At 50.1% G+C, this 23,592-nt stretch overlaps 4 protein-coding genes across 4 annotated transcripts; 1 reads left to right on the top strand and 3 right to left on the bottom strand.

The window, feature by feature from the left end:
- Positions 1–608: 608 nt before the first annotated feature.
- Positions 609–2,747, top strand: PV06_08021 (uncharacterized protein; the record flags this gene model as incomplete). Its single annotated transcript, XM_016409313.1, has 3 exons — positions 609–681; positions 1,300–2,544; positions 2,605–2,747. 3 exons carry the CDS (start codon positions 609–611, stop codon positions 2,745–2,747), a joined length of 1,461 nt encoding a protein of 486 aa, XP_016261067.1.
- Positions 2,748–2,805: 58 nt separating this feature from the next.
- Positions 2,806–5,680, bottom strand: PV06_08020 (uncharacterized protein; the record flags this gene model as incomplete). Its single annotated transcript, XM_016409312.1, has 7 exons — positions 5,462–5,680; positions 5,274–5,408; positions 4,964–5,214; positions 4,846–4,913; positions 4,176–4,792; positions 3,953–4,123; positions 2,806–3,901 (listed from the first exon to the last, which is right to left on the bottom strand). The coding sequence occupies exons 1-7, from the start codon at positions 5,587–5,589 to the stop codon at positions 2,806–2,808; spliced, it is 2,466 nt and encodes an 821-aa protein (XP_016261066.1). The 5' UTR covers positions 5,590–5,680.
- A 313-nt stretch (positions 5,681–5,993) lies between these two features.
- PV06_08019 (uncharacterized protein) lies at positions 5,994–7,425 on the bottom strand (the record flags this gene model as incomplete). Its single annotated transcript, XM_016409311.1, has 2 exons — positions 5,994–7,180; positions 7,239–7,425. The coding sequence occupies 2 exons, from the start codon at positions 7,423–7,425 to the stop codon at positions 5,994–5,996; spliced, it is 1,374 nt and encodes a 457-aa protein (XP_016261065.1).
- A 12,435-nt stretch (positions 7,426–19,860) lies between these two features.
- Positions 19,861–22,058, bottom strand: PV06_08018 (L-serine ammonia-lyase; the record flags this gene model as incomplete). The annotated part of the gene is made up of 1 exon (XM_016409310.1): positions 19,861–22,058. Exon 1 carries the CDS (start codon positions 22,018–22,020, stop codon positions 19,861–19,863), a length of 2,160 nt encoding a protein of 719 aa, XP_016261064.1. The 5' UTR covers positions 22,021–22,058.
- Between the last annotated feature and the right edge of the window lie 1,534 nt (positions 22,059–23,592).

The following is a 23,592-nucleotide window of genomic DNA, read 5'->3' as shown; positions in this document are numbered from 1 at the left end:
TCATCGTCATCTATCTGACGGGTGGCTACAAGACATTCATGCGCGGCCGATGGGACACCGAGACTTTCATTTCAAGCTACCTGAATGTCCCCGTTGTAATCCTGCTTTATTTCGGATATAAATACGCAAAGGGTACAAAGATAGTCCCACTCACACAGTCACCAATCCGTGGCTTCATTCTCTTGGCCACCGAGAACCCAGAGCCGTTGCCGAAACCCAAGCGTGGCATTCAGAAATGGAATTTTCTGTGGGGTTAATATAGTGATAGATAGGAGCAATGACAAGCCTTCTCATCCTTGTGGGGGTAGCCCATCTGGACGAGACTTCCCAACGCCGATAGCATAGCTCTTGCGACGATCAATTCATTTGATGTCTATGATATGTACTCGTCTGCTAGGTATTGACGAGGAAAGCTTTCCCAATCGAAAAGCCTCACTGAATAACATGGATCCCTTACCTTCATGCTACCGTCCCAAGAAGTTCCGAGAAATGAAGCCACCCCTGAATTTCCTGTTTCCTGCAAGAGAACCTAGATAACTAGAAATTAGAATTACAACTAGACTAAAGTCTATCCAGCGACCAGATGGCCTATCGTATGGCCATCAACAATGTCCAGCATCGCTCATAGAAGGCGCATCTACCCGGTAGCAGAGCTCGACCAGATCAGTGATCCGGGTGCCGGTATCCCCACGTGGCACGACCGCATCGGCTCAACCACACACAAGTGCCGGTGTGCCACGTGCAGTTGAAGGTCTCCCCGTCCCTGCCGGCCCCGTTGGCAGCAGGAAGCAACGAAGCAATAAAGCGCCTAGCCGGTCCGGCATAAATTTGTCGCTGGGACAACTCAATGTCGAAAGGCGCAAGGGTGGTGGCTGTGACGCTGCGGTCAGATTCACAGCCGGCTGGTTTATTTTTCGGATACATATGGCTCGAACACTTCGCTTGGTGAGCAGCCCAGAGCTCGGCGTGTACTTCAGCAATAGCTCGGAGAACCAGCAAAGTACTAGTTTTCCACAGAGGCTTAAAGGATTCATATCTTCGAGATGACAGAGTATCCCTTCAGTGTATGTTCGACCAGAACCTCTGGAAAGCTTTCCGAGGAATAAGGCAATAGTAATCGTTGACTGTGTCTTTAGCTTCTCGACTCCACAATTCTGCATCAGCAGGCTCTTGTAGATGGGAAGTGGGTAGAGTCAAAATCTGGACAGCGTTTTGATGTTATAGGTGAGTTGAAGCCGGCAAGCTTCGAGCCTGGAGCACTGTCACTGCCTGTGTAGAAGCATGAATTGACCGAAGCAGATCCTGGCACTGGTCAACCGTTTGCGTCATGCCCAGCCACATCGGTCCTGGACGTGGATGACTGCGTCCAATCGTCCCAGCGGGCATTCCAGGCCTATCGCTACACGAACCCAAGAGAACGAGCCAAATGGCTCCTCGCATGGCACAACCTCATTATAGGTGCGAAGGAAGACATTGCCAAGATCGTGGTCTATGAGACTGGAAAGCCGATGGCCGAGGCATTGCTTGAAGTAGACTATGGACTCAGCTTCGTCTGGTGGTTCATTGGCGAGGCCGAGAGGATCCGTGGCAGTACAGCAATACCAGCAGTATCAAACCGGCGGACTTTTGTCATCAAACAACCAATTGGGGTCTGTGTCGCGCTCGTGCCTTGGAACTTTCCAGTCGCAATGATATTGAGAAAAGTAACGGCTGCATTAGCCGCCGGATGCACCATGATAGTCAAACCATCTCCAGAAACACCACTCAGTGTCTTGGCTCTTGCTGACCTGGCACATCGAGCAGGGTTCCCCAGTGGGGTGCTCAACGTGTTAACCACGGACATGGCGAACACACCTGCGCTCAGCGAGAGTCTATGTAAGCATCCGCTGGTGCGCAAGGTAACATTCACCGGCAGTACGACTGTGGGTCGACTCATTGCGCGTCATTGCAGCGAGGGCTTGAAGAAGCTGACATTGGAGCTGGGAGGAAATTGCCCATTCATCGTGTTCGACGATGCCGACCTACAGGCAGCGCTAGATGCTTTGAAGATCTTGAAGTGGAGAACTTGTGGCCAGGCCTGCACACACGCAAATCGAGTCTTTGTCCAAAGAGGCGTCTTTAGCAAGTTTGAAAAGATGCTCGTTGAGGCGACCAAGCAGATACGGGTTGGCCACGGCAGCGCAGCTGGAACTACAATGGGCGCGCTGACGACCCCCCGAGCCGTGGATAAACTGATGCTCCACGTCACTGATGCCGAGAATAATGGAGCCCGAGTCCTCCTCGGTGGGAAGCAGCCAGAAGGTTTGCAAGGCTTCTTCTTTGAGCCGACCATATTGTCAGACATGACGCCGAAGATGCTGTCGTATAGAGAGGAGATATTTGGACCTCTGCTGGCATTATATGCCTTCGATACCGAGGAGGAGGCAGTCCGGCTTGCAAATGATACAAGTATGGGCCTGGCCTCTTACTTCTTCACCAAGGATGTGGATCGCACTTGGCGATTACTTGAAGACCTCGATGCTGGAATGATCGGAATGAACTCAGGTATACCCCTTTCCGTCCAACACGTACCCTTGCATTTCTTGCTAATAAACTTGTGTACAGGTAATAGCTCGTGCGCCGAATCGCCGTTCGGGGGAATTAAAGAGTCTGGATATGGAAAGGAAGCAGGAAAGGACGTCGCCATCGAAGAATACTTGATTGCCAAAACAGGAACCCTGACTCTTCATTCGGGTGCCAAGATATAGAGAAAATTAGGACCACAACGCGTTATTACATCCCGGCATGATGTAGTTGACGAAGTTCTTAGTTTTCACCCCAATTCATGGTCCCAAAAGCGTCCGTTTGCTGTCTCGTGTCCAATCCTGTGGAAAATGAGAATTCATCTTCAGGAATGGCGAGAAAGTTTTCTAACAATTGCTCTTCGATATGGTCGTAGAACACATTCGGTCCCGCTTGCATGCTGTTCCAGTCAACAAAGGTATTTTCCTGTGCGACGGGCGGCCGGTCTTGGGAGACAATATAAGGCTCGTTGCTTGCGAGGTCCGCTTGCCCATATCTCATCTTGTTGGCGAAGTTAGCAGTATCTCCAGTGACCTGTTTGGCCTCATGAACCTGTCGGTCCATTCCATGAGAGTACCGTTGTTGGGCTGTCATAGAAGCAAGTTGTCCCTGTGAAGGTCCCAACTCTGCCGTAGCGCTCCCTGCTTTCCATGCCGTTTCCCATTGTTTAAAGTCGTCGTAGTTAATATTACGTTGCGTCTCGGAGGACTTGTTGGATTGGTTCCTGAGGTCCAGGAGATGGAGGCGTTTCAATGCCCGATCAAGGGCTTCGATCAACAAGACTTCGTGCCTTGCAGATTCACCCGTGGTTGCCATATCTCGAATCATTTGTAGCCCTTTTTGCTGATGATCGTAGTATTGAAGAGTCTGAGTCCGGATGCAAAATGCGATGAGAACAAGGAGGGAGGCCCTGCAGGAACTATACTCAATGTATGAAACAGATGCCAAGCCGGCGCCCTCGTCCAGCAGAGATTGACAGAGATCAATGGCTTCGGTTGCAGCTACGACACAGTCATCCACAAAGGCAGATGCACGCGACTTCCGCTGAGGGTGCTGTGTCCAATCGCGCTCTCCCTCAGGCAGAGTGCTTTCCCGGATCATAGGATCTTCAGACGCGACCCCTGGACTCAGGCCAGGGACATCGCGGCCTACAAGAAAAGGTCGTCCAAGAAACATCCGCAGGAGACAGTACTCGAGTTGCAAATGTACGTGCGAACGTGACAAGCGTTGGCTCTTAAGTGATGAGGCATCCCACCATCGTTTGAGTTCATCTCTTCTGGACTTCAGTCGTGTAAAGAGATCAGGGGCTTGTGATCTGGGGCCAGTACGGAGCATCAAGCTGCAAAGGTTGTGTTAGCATATCCCGTTAGTCTAATAGCTTCCAACTCACATATCATCCGCGAACTTCCCAAGATAATCCATCAACTTTACCAATGTGAGTAAACTCGAGATATTCGACGACGGTTCTGCCACCTGCAGTTCGGGCTCTTCACGAGGTAACTCGGCATCGATATCCGACGGGCGAATGGAGATAGGTCTACCATGATAAATACTTATCTTTCTGCGACACTGTTAGTCACGGAAATGGCCTGATACACGAGTCGCATAGATACTTTTCGAGACAATACACTGTCCACCATATTTTGTTTCGCCTCTCAGTCATTTCCGGTGCGAAGACGTGGTCTGGTGTTCGGCGGTGCATCCCGTTTTGCATAGCCAATTTCATCGCCAAATTCAAATAGATGTAGCCCAGCCCAGATGCATCTATGGGCAATGCATACAAGCCAAACAGCAGACACCCTTGGACACTTTCTAGAGAGCCCAGATGGATTACCTCAGGCAACAAACGGACTGCTTGTTGGTAGAATACGTCACCAAGCTCGTCTTCTCTGTGACTTTGTGGGCCATTTCGTGTTCGAACATTTCTTGGTGACTCGAGGTGCGCGTATTGAGTACCGATGGCTAGAACGCCAAGTATGATTGCCACAATACCAGCGTCCTTCGATGTCAATTCAGGAGGCTTTCCATACATGATGTTCAGCTTCTCCAGTAGCCAGTGCGAGTCAAAGTAAAAGTAATTACTTGCTGCATGTTTGAGGAAGACGTGCACGAGAAAATTAGCGATTGGGAGGGGTGGGAGGTTGGAAAGCGCTTCTGACACAGCAGTCGAGCTTGAATGGAGTTGTCCCACTCGCCAATAATGTGGTATGTCTTGCTGATCTTCGCTGCCCTACATGACAACCCTCAGTATTATTGACCAATGTTGGCTTGGTGGTAGCTTACGATCAGGTCTTTTACTTCCTTGTTGAGGCGCATAGAGAAATTCCAGTAGGAAAACTCCCCCGAATAATCTGAAAGATAGTTAGAATCATATCGAGAGTTCTGAATTCGGGCAACAGACGTGCAATTATGTCGTTGACAGCATTTATAGTACAGCTCTCATCTTGAATGGTCACATCCGCGTTGGAATCGATCGATGGGCTGCCTGAGACGTCTTCAGCAGGATCAAAGTCCTCCGGCGCAAGATCACGCGCTTTTTGACGCAGGTTCTCCGTTCGTAAGTCGAGGCCGGGTGCGTAATGCTTAATGATACGCTCCAGGTAAGTTATGCGTTCATGAAATTCGCGCGCCACGCCATCATCGACGGAGCGACTGTGTTGAGATTAGTAAGGTCATTGATTCTCCTGGACGCCGTTGGCGAAGCGACAGACCTGGAGTTGCGTTTCTTTGGAATTGTGCGTCTCGTAACACCCACGTTCTTGAATTCGCATTGACGCTCGAGACGAACACATCGTCTACATGGAACTCCAATACATTTTTCCTTGGCTCGACGACAACTGTCACATCTATTTCGTCCATTAGTCAATATCACAGCTGCTTGGGATGTCAAGATTCTAACGCTCGAGCCGCCCTCTGCCTCTCTGTGGTGACAATTCTGTCCCTCCTGCTTGTGAGAGATGTTGATTGAGGGGATGGAGAGCGGGGCTGATGAGGAGCCAGAGGTCGATAATCAACGATGTTTGACATCGAGAGCAAGGCGTTCCCTTTTAGGAAACTGATGCGCGTTTCGAGCAGGGACGTTCTCCTGGAAGAGGTCAAGTTGAATTGTCATTGCAGATATTGCTGCATGAAGGTCTGCTCGACGTTAGATGTGGAATGAACGTCGTCAGCGAGATAAGCAAGTGCCAAGGAATCTTAAATGGCACGTGACTCGGAAAGCTCCGTCTGCAATGGGGGAAGCCGGAGGGACCCCACACTGCCCCTTTTGTGAATACAATACTTTCCTCCTCCATATTACAATAACCAAGCTTCTCATTCGTAAATTAAATCTAGTCAGCACACACGCTCCTGGCGTCGGTTTCGAATGCTTAGTTATTGCGCGGTTCATATGTACTTTAAATCCCTGTCTCATTCTTGGCGCCGACTCATTCTTAAGGATTCTTGGTGTTGAGAAGGCTCTCAGTATAACCGTTAGGAATGTTTGTCCACTCTGTTATCTCCTGAAGATTCATAACTTTGTATTGTCCTCCGAACCGATTCAGCGTGTCGTCCCAATTACGGTTCAACGCCTGCTCGGGTCGCCAACGAACGGCTGCGGCCACCTTGGCTTCCATGCGACCCTCAAGGCGATCAGCAATGAACCCGCCGATAGAAGGGATATGAGCAAATCCGCGACCTGAGGCACCAACGGCCAAGAGCAGTGACGGATGGTCTGGATGAAAGTCGATCAGAAAATTTCGGTCCACTGTGTCGGCACACCAGCAAAGACGCGCGAAGGAGAAGGGTCGATCTGCCAGTTGGGGCATTGTGGCTCGAAGGAGTGCACGAATTCGTTTGGCTGATTCGATAGGAATCTGCTGGCGTGCAAATGGTACACTCCGTCGCTCTCCGTCGGCACCAATCACCCAATTGCAGTACCCCGGATGCTCGTCGCAAATCTTCAACTCGTGGTTATCCTGGTCGGGCTCCATGAAAAAGCCCTGGTCTGCATTGAACAGCACAGGCAAGTTGGCATAGGATTTGGCCTCTTCTGGTGACATTCGAATGTGGGCCAGTGTCCAGGCTGTCGGCCGAAGCTGCTTTTTGAAATCGAGGAACTGATCCGAATTCGCCCCAGTGGCCAGAATGACACGCGATGCGAAATATCTCTTGTTGTCTTGTGTCTCCACCCCTATCACATCTCCTGTCAATCCATTATTATTGGTGGGGTCTGGATTGCGATGCAGTAGTCTGACAGCCTTGCCCTGAGGATACCGGCAGTTAAAATTGACCCCAAGTCTCTGCGACTCAACGATGGCCGAGAGAAGTGCATTTCGTGCGTGAACCCAACCTGCTCCGTTCTTTCTCCAGAAACCTTTCCACCCACGCACCGGACCTGTCAGAATACCGGATGGCATCGTTTTCTGGAAGTCTTCGGGTTCGTTCAACTCAGTCATGTCGAAGCCTTCCTGGTTCCGCTTTTGGATTTGCTGAAGGCCACCCGGTGAAAGGGCCGACATTACAATGCCGACTTCGTGAAAATGCGGTTGGAAGATTGGATCCTCCTTAAACCCCTTCGAAAGTGCCGCAAAGAAGATCTGATTGGCATAGTCCTTGTCGCTTTCATCTGGTGGATTGACTGTAGGAAAGTCGTAAGCAATCTAGGCGATGCTGGTTCCGTTCTATAAAGAACTTACCGAAGGAACAGATCTTGTTCAGATCGTTACCTGCGGAAATCTGGGATGGCTGAGGGTACTCATCTAGGACTGTGACATTTGTATAGCCTCGCCGAGCGAGATGAAGGGCTGTCGACACTCCCCACGTTCCAGCCCCTATGATCAGGATACTGGAAGAATGACTCAACTCGGAGACCCCAGGCATCATGGTTGCCTTTTTTCTCCCTTCTCTCTTTCTTGCGTTCTCTTCTATTGATGCTCTGCCCTAAGCTATGGGAAGCAATCGAGTTATAGCGAATCGAACGTGAATAAAGCAGAATGACAACAATGGTCAGGGCAATCCATCATGCCTCCTTCAGAGCCGGGTCCTGCCTTCTCCTAAGGCTTTTAAGCCCAAGGAAGGTCAAAGCGAAACCTACTACGGAGTACCTTTGTATTGTCGTGGCTAGTCTCGCTGGGCTTCTTCTGGTGAGCCTTATCCGGTTAAAATACCCCTCCCCCACAGAGCGGCGTAAACTTCGGATTAATTCATCCGTCTCCACCGTCTAGTTTTACCCCGTATCCGGATTGTGCTGTGTACGCTGAACTGAAAGCCGGTCGAATCAGAGACGACGGTGACAAAGAGGACTTGGTGAAGGATTTCCCATTAAGGCCTCTGTCACACTTGGATGTCTCCATTCTTCTTGGTGCTCCTCGCCATGTTCCCAGGATACCCAACGATGCCTGTGATCACAAGCCATAACAGCACTTCGCTCTGAAATTGTCACATCAAGACATCATCCGTGAGACCATGGGAATCCTCGCCACTATTCGATAAGACGACGCCGGCCGAGCTGGTTGATCTTGCCACCACTGGCACTGGCCTTGGTCAGGTCCACATCGCGTAGAGTCTGGCACAGTGAGTGGATGAGTAACATTTTCGGGGCTGTTTTCCGGCGTCGTGGGGGTGGGCGTTGTTGTGATCTCCAGGGGTCATGCTAGCTGATGACCCACTAGATCAACGAGCACGCTTGTACCTTCCCAACCATCCTTGAAAGGTTTGGTGATCGTCAGCACATATGCTCCCTCCGGGGGTGCGCGGGGTATTTCATAATATGAATATATATATACGTATATATGTTCTTGCTGGCGGTAGCATACTCAGCTCCTTGTTCAGTCGCAACTTCATCTACCTACGCAAGACACAACAGCCGGCACCAAAATGACAGATACCACAGAAGAAATCGTCCTCGGTGAGGTCATTCCCTCCACCGACATGGAAGCATACAGATCAACCGTGCCACTCTGACAACGGGTCTGGAGACACAGTTTGACTCAGATGATGCTCCTGAGCGTTCAAGCATTCTGCGGACCAGCCATGTCAGATGCTATTGCTGGTTTAGGAGGGGGTAAGCATTTAGGGTAACACCACCATCACAACCCCCGGTGGTTGTTCTTCTGTATCTTGGGACATCCTGCAAAATGGAGTTTTGCTCACTATGGGACAATACATAGGTGGCCTCGCGACGCCCACAGTGTCGAACATTTCAACTGCCATTCGGTATGCACTACTGGCAATCAGTACGTATATTCCTAAGCAGACATCTTTTCGCCGTCCCCTTTTTAACAAAGTATGTGACCAGCCTGCGGCCTCGGCGGTCCCATCGTGAACAAGATCGGGGTGAAGTGGGCACTGGTAATTGGTTCCCTCTCTTTTCCCATCCAGGGGTCTGCGTACTATTGCAATTCAAAATTCGGTAATCAATGGTACCTCATCCTCAGCGGTGCCATCGGCGGTGTGGGCACGGGCTGCTGGTATGTTGCAGAAGCCGGGGCCATCATGACGCTGGCACCCTCTCGGTCGCGTGGCAAATATCTTGCACTGTGGATCGTGTCTCGGAACCTAGGACAGCTCGTCGGAGGGGCAATCAATCTTTCAAAAAACCACGTCAAGGGGGTTAGTGGCGGTGTGACTCCTGACACCTACATTGCGTTCCTCATCATCGAGGCTCTTGCGTAAGTCATACGTGGGTGTGGGACAAGGGTTTTGTAAGAGAAATCAGCACTAATCGGCTCCAACAGTCTGCCATTTGCCTTCTTGATCTTGCCGTTTGAGCGAGTTGTCAGGTCTGATGGCACTCGAATTGTCACTTCCGAGACGCTGTCGACGAAACACGAAATTCAGCGTATCGTCAAGACAATGACCTCAAAGCTCGTACTTCTTTCTGCACTCTGGGCCATGTGGTCGTTCTTTTACAGGTGAGCGCTGGCGTTGTTGACCGAGTGCGCTCGAACGAATCACTTGCTGACAGTGTTACTCAGTGGGTCATGGTCGACTTATTTGGCCATCCACTTCACGGTCCGCGCTCGGGCTTTGTCATCTCTGATCTCTCCGTTCTTTTGCATGTATGTCCTGAATCCTTTGGCCCATCCTATTCTGTGTAGCCTTTCTGGGGTTCGTACTTACCCGTCATTTTTTTCAGTGTCGGCTGTTTCGGTCTCGGCTTCATCCTTGATATGAAGAGCCTCAACCAACGTCGACGTGCCCAACTCGGCCTGTATACCGTCGTTATTTTGAATGTGGCTGTCTACATTTGGTCCATCGTGATGCAAGCCAAGTTCAATCGACATGACCCGGGGCACATCGATTGGGACAGCGGGGTGTACCCTTCGTCCTTCCTCCCGTATTTCTTCGTGCAGACCACGGGCCCGCTGTCTCAGTCATACATGTACTGGCTTCTGTCGTCGTTTGCCACAAATGCACAAGGTATGCAGTCTTTGTTATACCACACAACCATATTGAGGTACAAGATGCGGGAGATCTGACCAACGTACAGACAACGTCCGAAACGGTGCGGCATTCAGGTGTATAGAAGCAGTCGGCCAAGCCATTGCCTACGGCATGAACTCGCAGACCCAGGCCGACCCTCTGGTAGGATTGTACGTCGTCTGAACCCTAATCCAAATCTTGGTGAAACCATATTTAGGCTGACAACCTGTGAATAGCTGTGTCACGTTTGGATTGTTGGGGGCTGCCTTGATTCCCATGATCTTGCTTGTGAACACCACACCAGATCAGATACCGGCAGATGTCATTGCTGGAGAACTAGACGTGGCAGACAAGAAGCTAGAGGGTACTAGTATTGAACCGCCGGTGGATTCGAAGGGTGGACGACGTTGAGATCGAGGGTAGGCAAAACAGCCGAAAGGGATTTTGACGCGGCATGAAGTGTACGAGACTTCCATTGGATCTTGTTCATGCGCCTCCGTCCTGGGGTTAAGATTCCAGGTAGAACATAGTACATAGATCCGAGAATCGAAAGGACCAGAATCAATTATTTCCCGCAGAGATCCATAAGAAAGAAAGAAAGAGAAGGCGAATTCTGAATGTCTTATTGGCTCTAGGAGGAAACAGGGGCCTTCTTAGCCAAAATGTGCGGGCGGGGATTTTCTGTAAATCACCGAAAAATGCCGTGGGTCCGAAGTAACGGCGAATCAAAGTCTCCTAGCCTCGTCCCTGTTCCCAGGCGGGAATCATGACGAACCATTCGCAGATATCTTAGCTACAACTTTAGGTACAGAAGTCTTGCTTCGAAGGGAAACTGAAATTAAACACCATAACAGTCTTGAAATAGAAAAAAGTCATTCGAATAGGGTTATAGTATAGCTACGACGTTCGGAGGTGATGCCACACCTCCTTCAACATGTAGAGGCGCACTCGCTAGGAAAAACGACCATTTCTTGTACTTCTGGCATTTTTCCGCCAGCTTTTCCAAGTCCCAGAGTTCTCCGATGGGACATCCCCACATGGCCAGCAACCAGTCGTGCAAACCTGATGACGCAGTCAGCGGCGAGCTCGACCTCGAAAAAAGGGGGGCTATCGAATATACTCACTATGAGGTGGCTTGGTGGGCCACGCTTCGAAAGCCAATGTATCAGAGGCAACGGCCGCAAAATGTTTGTTCCAGAGCCACTTCACCGTCTCTTGTGTACCTTCTAATCCAATGTGCTCGTCTCCTGTCGTCCCAGCGCGACGCCCAGCCTCCGAGGCGGCATTGTACCACGCCGTCCATCCAGTGCGGATGATCAAGATGTCCGCCGGGCATAACTCGGTCACTTGAAACTTTGCGACCTCCTCAATGTCTTTGACCGAAATCGATGTCCTTTCAGTGGCTGGATGATTGATTTTTTGCTGTGTTGCCCACGTATGATAGTCGATCAGCACACCCCGTCCCACGATCCCCCCTCGCAAGCTCCAATCTAGGAGGCCGGTCTTCAATCAGCCACAAACACTCCAACAAGGAAAAGAATGGATGGACCAATGCATACGATGAATGGAGTTGTCTTTGCACTTAACATCTTGGATGGCTTCATGGGTTAAATTGTTGTAGTGAAGACCTGTAGCTTGGTGTCCCCAGTGTCCTGCGCGTGGAAAATATCAGCAAAAGCCCTCTCTACTCTCGGCGCGAATTTGGGTTGTTGTCGCACTCAGTCCATCCCATTGACTTCCACTCTGCGTATTTATGGTGATCTCATCATCGTATGCCGTGTAACCCAGATGACGGAGACTGATGATTTTATGTTCAAACTGTTTCCGGTTGACAGCAGGAACTTGGGCGTGTTCGAGGTTCCAACTATGATGAGTGCGTCAGGAAACAGCATGCACAAGTAAAAAATATTTCATGTTCGCATACTTGAGGCATACACTTTCACCATATTCAATCTCGTTCTTCGCATTCAATACGACGTCGGGGGTGAGTAGGTTCAATGTACCGACCTGGTCTCTTTCATCACCTTTGTCGAAGAGACCCCATGCACAACCCTTTGGTAGGCCTGCCACCTCTGGTATATTCTCCCAGTCCGGAAGATCTTTCCAATGCATGTTGATATTAGTCCTTGTCTCTACAAAACATGAAGCCCCGTAAACTGAATAATTAGAAGAGTGCGATATTCGAAAGGTTATGTCCTAGATCTCGACGCCCACAGAATCCCAGTTTTCACATGACTATTTTATGGGTGCGATGGAAAAGCCGTATGATACCTATCTTCGGTGATTTCCAAGCCCTACAGAAGTTCGGCGAAAATCGCTGGCGATATCCACATTTCTTTTCTCGGCTACTTCAAATCTCCATGAGCGTACCTCGGAGGGACAAGATAATATCTGTCATCTTTCCATAAGGGACACCGAAAGTGAAGTTCAATACAAGCATGGTTCATGGTGAGAGATATCTATTTATATGCCTACATAAGTCACAGCGCGAGTGTGATTGCCTTCAGCTCTGTGTACTCTTCCAATGCATGTCGTGAGCCTTCTCGCCCAAGTCCACTGTCTTTGATGCCACCAAATGGCATCTCAATCGCACTGATCGATCCAGTTCTTGCTCCGACCATCCCGACCTCCAAAGATTCCGAGACACGGAATAAGCGTGATACATTTTCAGTGAAGACATAGCCTGCCAATCCACTTTTGACGTTGTTGGCAAACATGATACCTTCATCTTCCGTGTCAAAGGTTGAGATTGATATCAAAGGACCGAAGATCTCCTCTCTTGTGATTTGCATGTCTGGCTTCACATCGATCAACACTGACGGAGGATAATATGATGATCCATCTTCGTATACGTCTGATGTGACCAGCTTAGCCCCCTTTCCCACAGCGTCTTTCAACAGTCGCTGGATTTTCTCTGCGCCCTTTGCCGAGTAGAGTGGTCCTAATGTTGTGGTTTCAGCCCAAGGAGAACCAAGGCGAATGTTGTCCTTGATGGCTTTCAAGAGTTTGCTCACAAACTGATCGTGGATGCTTGTCTCCAACAGGATACGATTGGCGTAGATGCATACTTGTCCGGCGGAGGTAAACTTGCAAGCCAACAACGCTACGGGCCAATGAGCAAGTGGTAGCTTTTGTATTTTGATATGATAACTCACATTCCACAGCTTTATCCAAATCCGCATCCGCAAACACCAAGAACGGAGCATTTCCCCCGAGCTCCATCGTCACCTTCTTCAGGTTGGCTCCACATCTCTCTGCCAGAAATTTGCCCACCCCGGTTGATCCCGTGAAGGTGACGTGGCGCACCAAAGGATGTGAGGAGAATAGATCACCAATCTCTGCAGCTCTCTCTGAGGAAGTGGTCAACATGTTGTATACACCAGGGGAGAACCCAGCTCTCTCAAACGTCTTTGCGAGCGCGATGGCGCACAACGGGGTTTCAGGAGCCGGCTTATGAACGACGGTGCAACCGACCGCCAATGCCGGCGCAATTTTCTTGATGACACCAGAGTACGGAGAGTTCCATGGTGTGATAGCGCAAACGACACCAACCGGTTGGCGAATTGTGAGGATGACGGTTTTCCCTCGGCCATTCGAATTGGGAATTGTTTCTCCCCCACAGCCTTCTTCGGCAAGGTTCGCAAACCAGTTGAGGCAACTTGCCGCGTAGGAGACGGCGGCAAGAGACTCCTTGAATGTCTTGCCTAGCTCCAAAGTGCAAAGTGCGGCCAGATCATCGCGGGATTCCAATACCTGCTGAGACCATTTTCGCAACAGCTGGCTTCGGGCCTTGGGAGTGAGCTTTTTGTAAGTGCCAAACGCCTCGTGTGCTACCTCAATGGCACTTTTGTAATCGTCCAAGCTAGAATCCACCACATATGCCAAGATCTTTTGATCGGATGGGTCTAGGGAGAAGTGGCAAATAAGTCAATTGGGCTTTGTTTCAGCCTAGAGAGACTCTACCTTCGACTGGAAATGTCTTGCTCCCATCGGCCTTTTCCTGCCAGACTCCCGCCACGAAAGAGCGATCGTCTAGTAAGTCTCGGTCTGAGAACTTAGCCTAGTCAGTGTACTTCCTAGAAATCAAGAGTGTTCATCTCGTACCGAGTACGGAATTTCCTTGCGAAATATTGGCACAGATGCCATGATCGCTCACTCACAAGATGGACTCGTCACGATTCGTTTTGGTCTGAAGCAAATAAGTTCAAGGCTGGAACTTATACAAACCAAGATCTTAATTAGAGGCCTTTGAATGCTGCAGCTTTCTGTTGATAAACCTCAGCACAAAGAATTGAAAGATCACGGATCGGCGGTCCGGTAAAGCAAGTTTACGTGCTTCGGCGATTTTGCCAGTCGTACACGCCGAAGCAGGTCCAATCCCCGCCATTCTTCGATATTTGGCCGAACACCCGGCGTTTCATTGTGTTTGTGAATGGTATATGTCCTACCGTATAAGGAATGAGGTTGCAGTTCATCATGGAGTGATTTTCTACAGAGCACGTCTCGCACTTAACGATATGGATTTACCAACATGTGTCCCTCCAGGGAGAGCAATTGTGAGAATCTCTATCATCTGCAATGCATTACTGTCTGGAATTCCAATGTCACGTTTTGTGAAACCCAATATTCGTGGCCTGGAGAGACTGGACAAAGTACCAAGTTTCTCCTTCTTGGTTGAGCATCCTTCCGGGAGACGAATAATGTTTGACCTTGGTGTTCGGAAAGACTGGTGGAATCTTTCACCTGCTCTAACGAGCCGATTCCGTGAATTGGGCTGGGAAGCCCATGTTGATAAGGACGTGCCCGATATTCTGGAGGAAAATGGGTTCGCAGTAGGCAGCATTGATACCGTCATCTGGAGTCACTGGCACTGGGACCATATAGGCGATATGTCCAGGTTTCCGCGTTCCACCAAGCTGTTAGTTGGACCGCACTTACGGAAAGAAATCTTAAAACTCCCCCTTCTCAGCTCTGACTACTCAGGGAGAGAGCTCGGCGAAGTCGCGGAATTCGAGCTTACAATCGGAGACGTCCCTGCTCATGATCTGTTTGGTGATGGATCATTCTACCTGCTCAATACCCCTGGACACGCCGTTGGTCATCTATCGGCATTGGCACGGACGACAGCTACAATCCACCAAAGCCCCAAACACGAAGGCGACACATTCATCTTGATGGGAGGAGATTGCTGTCATCACATGGCACAGATGCGTCCTTCTATGCAATGGCCATTGCCGTGCGATATTTCAGTTCTCTCAGCACCTGGGCAATCATCCAGTTTAGCATCAGGACTATCTTGGGACTTGGAACATCACCCCCAGGGCGAAGATGTCCCCATTCTCCAGATTTCTGATCACTCCGATGGCAAAAGCGCGGCGACAGATGCAATCGAAGCTACCAAATCTCTGCACAGGATCAGAGCTCTGGATAAAGCGAATGTTTTCACGATTATCTCCCACGATAAGTCGTTGATAAACGTAGTTGAATTGTTTCCAGCCACTGCAAACGACTGGAAACTGCTGGGCTGGTCGGAACGCGCAAGGTGGAAGTTTTTGAACGAGATTGTACATAAACAATAATGCGATGCAGAATAGCAATTTTGACCAGAGTTCATTCCAGAAAGTGCAAGATATGGCTAAAGGCATCGACCTCCCTGTACTAAATAGTTATATTAATACTCACAGCAGATGTACTTTAGATGTACTTACTTCAACGGGTTGTGGTGCTACCCATCTCCGCTGGTGATCCGGAATAAAATGGCAATTGGGATAGTAATCGTCGTTGAGAAGCTAACTAATGGGGTCTGAATACTCTGGCTGAGAGCTTGTCCACGGCGATTCCAGCAACACCGAAAGTCAGGCTCGTAAACTTGGAAATATGTGGCCAGTCGGCGAAATTCGGAGGTGATAATTTCGCCGCGTCACTCACACAGTCAGTTTTCTGTCCAGAAACGAGTAGGGTATTGTTACCATAACGATGGGCTACTCTGTCGGTTATCACTCTAGTCCAGGTGTTGGGTTTTCGAGACTTCTTTGAGGTACAATCCAGCAACAGTCAATGTTCCGAGCATGAGTACAATAGCCATGACGCCGGAAACGTTACAACCCACAGAAGGGTCAAATGGCGATACTCGCGATGCTGGTCCTTCGCTTACGGGCCTTGAAAAGGAGTTTCTCGCAGGTATACCTACACGACAACTGGATTCGAAAGTTGCTGTTGTGACTGGGGCGGGCTCATCCGGCTATTCCATTGGAAATGGCCGCGCCGGTGCGATCATGCTCGCGGAAGCCGGTGCAAATGTTATTTGTGTCGACAAAGATGGAGAATCTGCGCTGCGGACCGTGCAATTGATCAAACATTTGAAGTTGCGTGGAGCCGGAATTGCAAGTGTCGCGGACGTCACGAGGGAATCGGATTGTGAGGAGGTCATTCAGCTCGCCCTCGACCGTTTTGGTCGTTTGGATATCCTAGTGAACAATGTCGGTATCCACGGCTCCAAAGGAAATTCTGTCACGGTTGACATGTCCCAATGGGATACCGCAATGCGGGTCAATGTGGCGAGCATGATCTTGATGACCAAGTTCGCAGTCCCCGCGATGTTAATCCGTGGAGGAGACGACGGAAGAGTGAGGGGCGCCGCAATAGGCAGCATCATTAACATTGCAAGCGTCAACGGCATCCGTGGAGGCTCTCCTGATATTCTGTACCCTACGACAAAAGGTGCAATAGTGAACATGACCCGCGCCATGGCGACTCACCATGGGCCAAGCGGCATTCGAGTGAATTGTGTTTGCCCAGGTTGGTCTGTCCCTCACCTCTGATCTCCTCGACGGGGTAATACTAACCACAACTGCTACACAAAAGGAGCCGTGTACACACCGATGGTGGGGGGAGTCGAGGGTGGGATGAGCAGACAGATTCGTGAGAGCAGAATGAAGCGAAGTCTTTTGGGTACTGAAGGGACAGGTAATATAATCATTTGAGAATCTGCTATCTGTTCCCCTGTGTGGATGATCTAACATCTGTCCAAAGGTTGGCATGTGGGGAGTGCCATCAGATTTCTTGCCAGCGACGAAGCATCCTGGATCACAGGCGTGGTGCTACCAGTGGATGCCGGGGCGACTGTGGCAGTCGGCTTTGGTCACAACATGGGGCACTGAGGTCAACTGATCAAAGCGGTGGCTAGCATAGGGGCGTAAAGAAAACTCGACATGCCACTTCCTGCAGTGGACTATAGATTGCACTCGCTCTTCGAGTAATTGCTGGAAGTGAACCGTATAAAATACGGGAATGGAAACTCAGCGTCTAAAATTATTCCCCAATCTGTTTCACCTAATAATGCTTGTCACTTCCCAGGTTTAATGACTAGTACGTCAAGGCAGTTGCCCCCGGAAGACTCGCCCTTGATGCAGAACAGCCGCTTGCGTGGTCGTGGTCGCGATCGGTAAGTGTCAGAGCCGCCAGACAGTACCGCTAAACAATACAGTCAGCTCGGCGGTCGGTGTTTGCTGGCCAAAATTGTGGCATGTTGTGGCAGGCTCGGTGAATTTAGCTGAGCCAGATTCGCCGATCCATAGAACTACCTCAGCAGCCATTGTGAAAGGTGGAAAGGATCGACCCCACGGGGATTCATTGCCTGACGTGATCAATCCTTGTATATGAGAGCCGGATGCCCAACTTTGTCCACTTCTTGATCGATTGACTTCGAATCATTCCGACAGCGACAGCTCATCTCCTGAACAATGGCCACGCAGCGTCTCGGAAGCCGTCAGCATCATGCAGCACAATACGTAAGGAGCGATCTCAGAGCATATGAAGGAAGCCGTGCTGACTTCGCAGTAGAGAGTCTTTCTGGTCACTCTCGGCAGCTTGACATATGCCTATGCATCAAGCATCATCGGAACGACCTTAGCCCAGCCCTCCTTCATCAAGTACTTCGACCTCGACAAGAGATCCAATGCCAACCAGCTCACGGGAGCCGTTAATGGAGTGTTTCAAGCAGGGGGCCTCATCGGTGCACTGGCATGCATCTCCATTGCTGACAAGTATGGGAGACGCATCGGTCTCTTTGTGGCCTCCTTGTTTGCGATCCTGGGCGGTGCCTTGCAAGCTGGGAGCGTGGATATTGCCATGTACATCATGATGCGACTTGTTTCAGGATTGGGTGTTGGTGAGTAAGCACGCACTCATACCAGAAGCCATGTTGACATTTTCTCAGGAGCTTTGATTACTCTCACGCCCGTTTACCTCGCAGAAATCGCGGCTGCTGAGATCCGAGGTCTTGTGGTAGGGACCACAGGCATTATGATCGGCATTGGATATGCGAGTGCCAGCTGGATCGGCTTTGGATTCTACTTTGTCAATGCTTCAGGCACGCAATGGCGCATCCCCATTGCCATCCAATGTCTTCCGCCACTGATTCTGGCATTGACCATATGGTGGTTGCCTGAGTCTCCCCGATGGTGTACGTTCTCCGAACTCAATTTTGGGGTGACTCCTAACAAAGCCTGTCTTCAGTGCTCTTGAAAGATCGAATCGACGAAGCGCGCAGAATGTTCCACCGAGCGCACTCCGCATCCCACGAGTCTGAGGGTAATGCGGCCGTTGACCATGAGTTTCACCAACTACATGCGCAGATTCTGCAGGAGAAGCACAAATCGGTTGCGTTCAAAGACCTGATCCTCGAATCCTCACTGCGCAAACGTACACTGCTTGGATTCTTGACGCTGTTCGGGTGTCAAGCAGCGGGGACCCAGGTCATCAATAACTATGGTCCATCATTGTACGCAGGTCTCGGGTTTGGCACAACCGACACTCTCCTAATCCAGAGCGGGTGGATTACAGTTGTTGTCTTTGGGAATATGATAAATACAGTTATACTGGACAAGTTTGGCCGAAGGCCATTGTTCCTTTTTGGCTTTACCAGCTGCGTCATCGCACTCATTGGCGAGTGCATCTCTGTCGCACGATACCAGAAAACAGCCGGACACTCATCGGCAGTTGCTGCAGTGTTCTTCTTGTTCCTGGAGGTGGCTGTGTAAGAAATTTCCATACCGAGTTTCCCGGGATGACTAACATTTCTAGATTCGCTTCGACTCTGGACGCAACATCATATGTTTACCCGTCCGAGATCTTTCCAACCCCAGTGCGAGCAAAAGGCATGGCGGTCTCGGTTGCAGGACTGTTCCTTGGATCTATCATCATCCTTGTCGCCGCACCGACGGCATTCGCCCACATCAGATGGAAGTATTTTCTGGTCTTCGTCTGCGCAAGCACGGTGATGGCCATCGTCATATTCCTGCTGTTCCCAGAGGTGAGTTATGACCATGACTGCTGCTATCATGCTGATCCTGTGTAGACCAACCAAAAGTCACTCGAGGAGATTTCTATGATGTTTGGTGACTACACTCTTTCCCAAACCAACGCCGAGAAGATTGAAGCGACAATGACTGAGGAAGAGATCATGAAATCCAGGAATGACAAGAGCGTCCACTTGGAGCAACTTGGAATTGCTTGACGGGCCATTGCTAGTGGAAAGCAATGCCTTGAACACTTCTCGCTCTCAAGCTGGTGTCGCGAAGGCCGATATCTGATGCAAGGGTTTGCTCTTGTAGACGCTAATAGTGCTCATTGTGCTATTCGGGACAGTCATCGGGATACTAAGAAGGCGGTGAGGGTGATACTAGTGGGATTCCGGCCCTGTTTGAGTATGCCTGTCGGTGATAGCTTGCAGAATTCAGTGCACAAAGCGGTGCTAAGCAGACTCAAAGATGCTGTGGCGAAACGTGATAACATGTACCAAGATGCAATAATCAACTAGATGATACCCATTTCGCCGAAGAAGATGGCAACGTGCAAGCACGCTGCGCATAGGGGCATACCTCTTTGATCCATTCAGCATTCTGGAACGCTGACGGGAATCTTGAGTGGAACACTCGTTGCCAAACCACTGAGACTAGTTTCCTTGAATTCGTCTCTCATCCCCTTGGCAGTCAGACGCATGGCGCGAATGGCGTCATCAAGTCTGACCTTTTGCGTGCCACTGTCGCCGCTAAGAGCAAGATTGGCGCTCGAAATCGCCTTGATCGCACCCAGAGCATTTCGCTCTATGCAAGGAGCCTGGACCAGACCGCCAATAGGATCACAGGTCAGGCCAAGGTTATGCTCAATGCCAATCTCAGCAGCCTGTTCGATGGTTTCCGGCCTAGCACCCATGCAGGCCGCAAACGCTCCGGCGGCCATCGAACAAGCGACACCAACTTCGGCCATGCACCCTCCCTCAGCGGCGGAGATGGTAGCACCACGTTTGTAAAGCATGCCAATCGCAGCAGCAGTCAACAGAAAGGTCGCAACATCACGCTCCGGATCATCGCTAACAAACTCAATTACATACTTCAATACAGCAGGGATGATGCCAGCCGCGCCATTGGTCGGAGCCGTTACGATTCTACCGCCGGCCGCATTTGTCTCGTTGACAGCAATGGCGTAGACAGTCAGGTAGTCCATAGCAGCCAAGGTGGTGCGACGGGAAGGAGATGGGGCAACTGGGTGATCGAAAGAACCGTGTACGGTCTGAGGTTGTCGCCGCCGGAAGCTGCCCTGCTCTTGAGTTATTGCTTTGTCTGGTATGCTGACCAATGGCGTTTCGGACGTTTCTGATGACGGCTGTGCCAGGCTCTTCAGGTCGTCAACTTTATCTTGCTTTGAAGGGTATAGACCTCTCGTGAGGCGGCTATAGAGTGCTGGCGCTCGCCGATGCAGTTTCAGTGAGCCTGGAAGAGTTGAATCTCGCGGCGCTTGGACACCTTCGAGAATGCTTTTATCCATGACATGCCAAAGCCGAAACAATTTCTGGTAGACATCATCATCCGAGTATCCAAAACTCTTTTCATTCTCAAATACAAGCTGAGCAATGGTTAATTGGTGTTTATGGCATAGGTATAAGAGGCTAGCAGCATCGCTGAAAGGGTAAGGAGGCTGGTGAGGCTTGGTGACCCGGTCGGATATGACATTTGTATCTGCCATGCCACTGACCACGGGTGACATGGTGCCCGAAGAAGATCCGCCAGTGTCTTCGACTAGACTATCTGTTTGTTCAGTGGTGGTATTAAGACTTTTGAGCCCGGGACCAGTTCTCCGGTCTCCGGCAGCGTTTGCGCGGTGAGTCTCCTTGTAGTATATGTTCTCCGCGAAATCAGCTGGGTGGTGACCTGAATCTCCAGTCTCGGCTAAAGCAAGCTCTGAATGGTGGTTCGTGTCTGGGGAAGAAGCGGGACTAATTGAAAGCGCTCCGTTAACAACAAATCCTCCGCCAACGCTGAACATATCGTTTGTCGCCAAGATGTCCCCTTCGGTATCATACACGGTTAAACGCATACCATTGCTGTGGAGGGGCAGCTTCTGCCCCCACTTCCACACAAAGTCTCTTTCATAGTCGAAGGGGACTTCTTTGCCCTTGTTTCCCGGAAGGCCGTGGCCTAGAAACAGCTTTTTGGAAGACTTTATCTCCTCAAAGCGTTTGGGGACATACGAAGTATCAACCGTTTCGACATCGGCACTTTCAAGACCGAGGAGTAAGGCGGACGGTGTCATATGTCCCTCACCGGTCAAAGCTAAGCTGCCATAGAGAGACACGCGTATCCTGTAGACCTTGTGCAGAAGACCGGCCTCGACGAGATCGTCGACAAAGATAGCTCCGGCGCGCATAGGTCCGACTGTGTGGGAAGATGACGGGCCAATGCCGATCGAGAAAAGGTCGAATGTAGAGATGACGGCATGTTCGTGATCTGCCTCACTGTACGTGCCAGCGCTGTCCCGATCGGAAACTTGATCCTGCATCCTTGGCACGGAGCAGCCGAAACCCCGTGAATTGGACAAGGCTGGAGTTTTGGCGTGTTGCCGTAGGAAGCGATCTCCAGCTGTTGAAATCCGTCCATATCGTGTCTCGCTCCATGCTCCTGGTACGCCGAGTGCCGAAGTGCTTAGTGTTCGTAGCGAGATGAACCTTCGGCCAATTGCATTCCGTCCCGCAAGTGTTAGAGGTGAGTGGATCATCCTAAGCAGATAGTGTAAGGAGATACTCGACGCCTTTGTAGATGATGTTGAAGATAGGGTGAATCAACACCATAGCTGGTCGCTAATCGTGGAAAAGGCGTGAAGTGCATCTGAATGACTAATCCGCGCTTGGCGGTTGGTTAATGGCGTATTAGTCATAGGCACGGAGCAAATGGCGGGGGATTTTTGTAGCGAACATGCGGCCTGATCCGAGCAGGAGAATGGCCTCGCTTGAGGATTGTACGAAGTGCAACTTTGGAGATTATGAGATTGATAGCTCGGATCAGAGACTGCAGGAGTGGAAGCGATTCAAATTAATCTCAATTGTACTCGAGCAGGAAGTCAAAGTGCCGAGATCCATCTCCTGCACTTGGGCCTTCACCCATTTTAAGATGTCGTTCAAGACCGGTTCGGACTTATCGACAAACTTGCAGTACTCGGAGTATATTCCGATCAGAGCCTGCAGCCTCTGATCCATTTTCCTCAAATTCCTGAATAGCATGGTTGAGACTTTGAAGATCAGCACCTTAAGTTAATGTCAGTTAAGGGGTCACCTTACTCGTGCTGTAGTTCCGGGAACCCAAAGCGGTGAATTAATTACTTGGGTCGTCTCAGGCTGTGGCAGCTGCCGCATGGCTGACCTTAATGCTTCGCAACAAATGTTTCGATTGTGCAAAAGAAGGCTTGCGTATCATCTTCCTAGTAGGAGATCGAAAAAGCTAGTCTGTGGAGGGTCAGGTCTTTGAAGTCTTTCCGCTTTCCACCATTCTCTTGTGCCTTGAGAGATAAGTTGACAAGCCTTCACCAGGTTCATATCTGAACAAGTGTCCCCATCTGTACCATGGCAAGATTGGATCAGTCGGTGCAGCTAGTTACTCATGCTCGTTCCTGATTCTTTATGGGCGCCGAAGTGAAATTCCATATCATACTCCGCTGGAACGAGAACTACTGCCTGTTGCTTTTCAGCACCTCTCACACAGGACAGCTTTTAAACATAGGGAAAAAACTCACTGATCGGTGATGGAAATGTGTGGCACTGACGCCCTCATTCCCGGTGGGTCCTTAGAACTGCTCTCTACTAGGAGCACCGTCGAATGGTATCTCTGGAATGACTTGCAACAAGTCTAGCAGGACTCTATCTAACAGTATCTTACCGTTGAAGTGAAAGACTTGTCGTAATTCTAACCATTCATCCTGCACCTCAGTGATATTGTGATAGTCAGGCTGTTCATTATAACGGGCCCTCCAGTACATCTCTTCCCAGGCAGTTTCGTCGGTGTCCTCGTACTCGCACTAGCCCTCCATTTCATGTTCAAGCATTACTAGGTATAATGAGAAGCCGTGATTTTGATACAATTCGGAAAGGCACTATCCCATCATGCTGCCACCTCCCTTTAACCCAGATAAACATAGAGTCTGCTGGGTGTATAAATGTTAGAGGACGCATGCCAGTAGCTTAGGACAGTTAGTGGTGGTTTTCCGGCATTCGTTTTTCCAGAGTGTCAAAATATTTCTCAGCTACTTTTTTTCCTTATCAAATTTTGTAGCCACTCTTGCCGGGTTTCGGGGATT

The sequence above is a fragment of the Exophiala oligosperma genome, assembly GCF_000835515.1.
Source record: "Exophiala oligosperma strain CBS 72588 unplaced genomic scaffold supercont1.7, whole genome shotgun sequence".
Taxonomy (NCBI): Eukaryota; Fungi; Ascomycota; class Eurotiomycetes; order Chaetothyriales; family Herpotrichiellaceae; genus Exophiala; species Exophiala oligosperma.
This window is presented reverse-complemented; position numbering and strand designations above follow the sequence as displayed.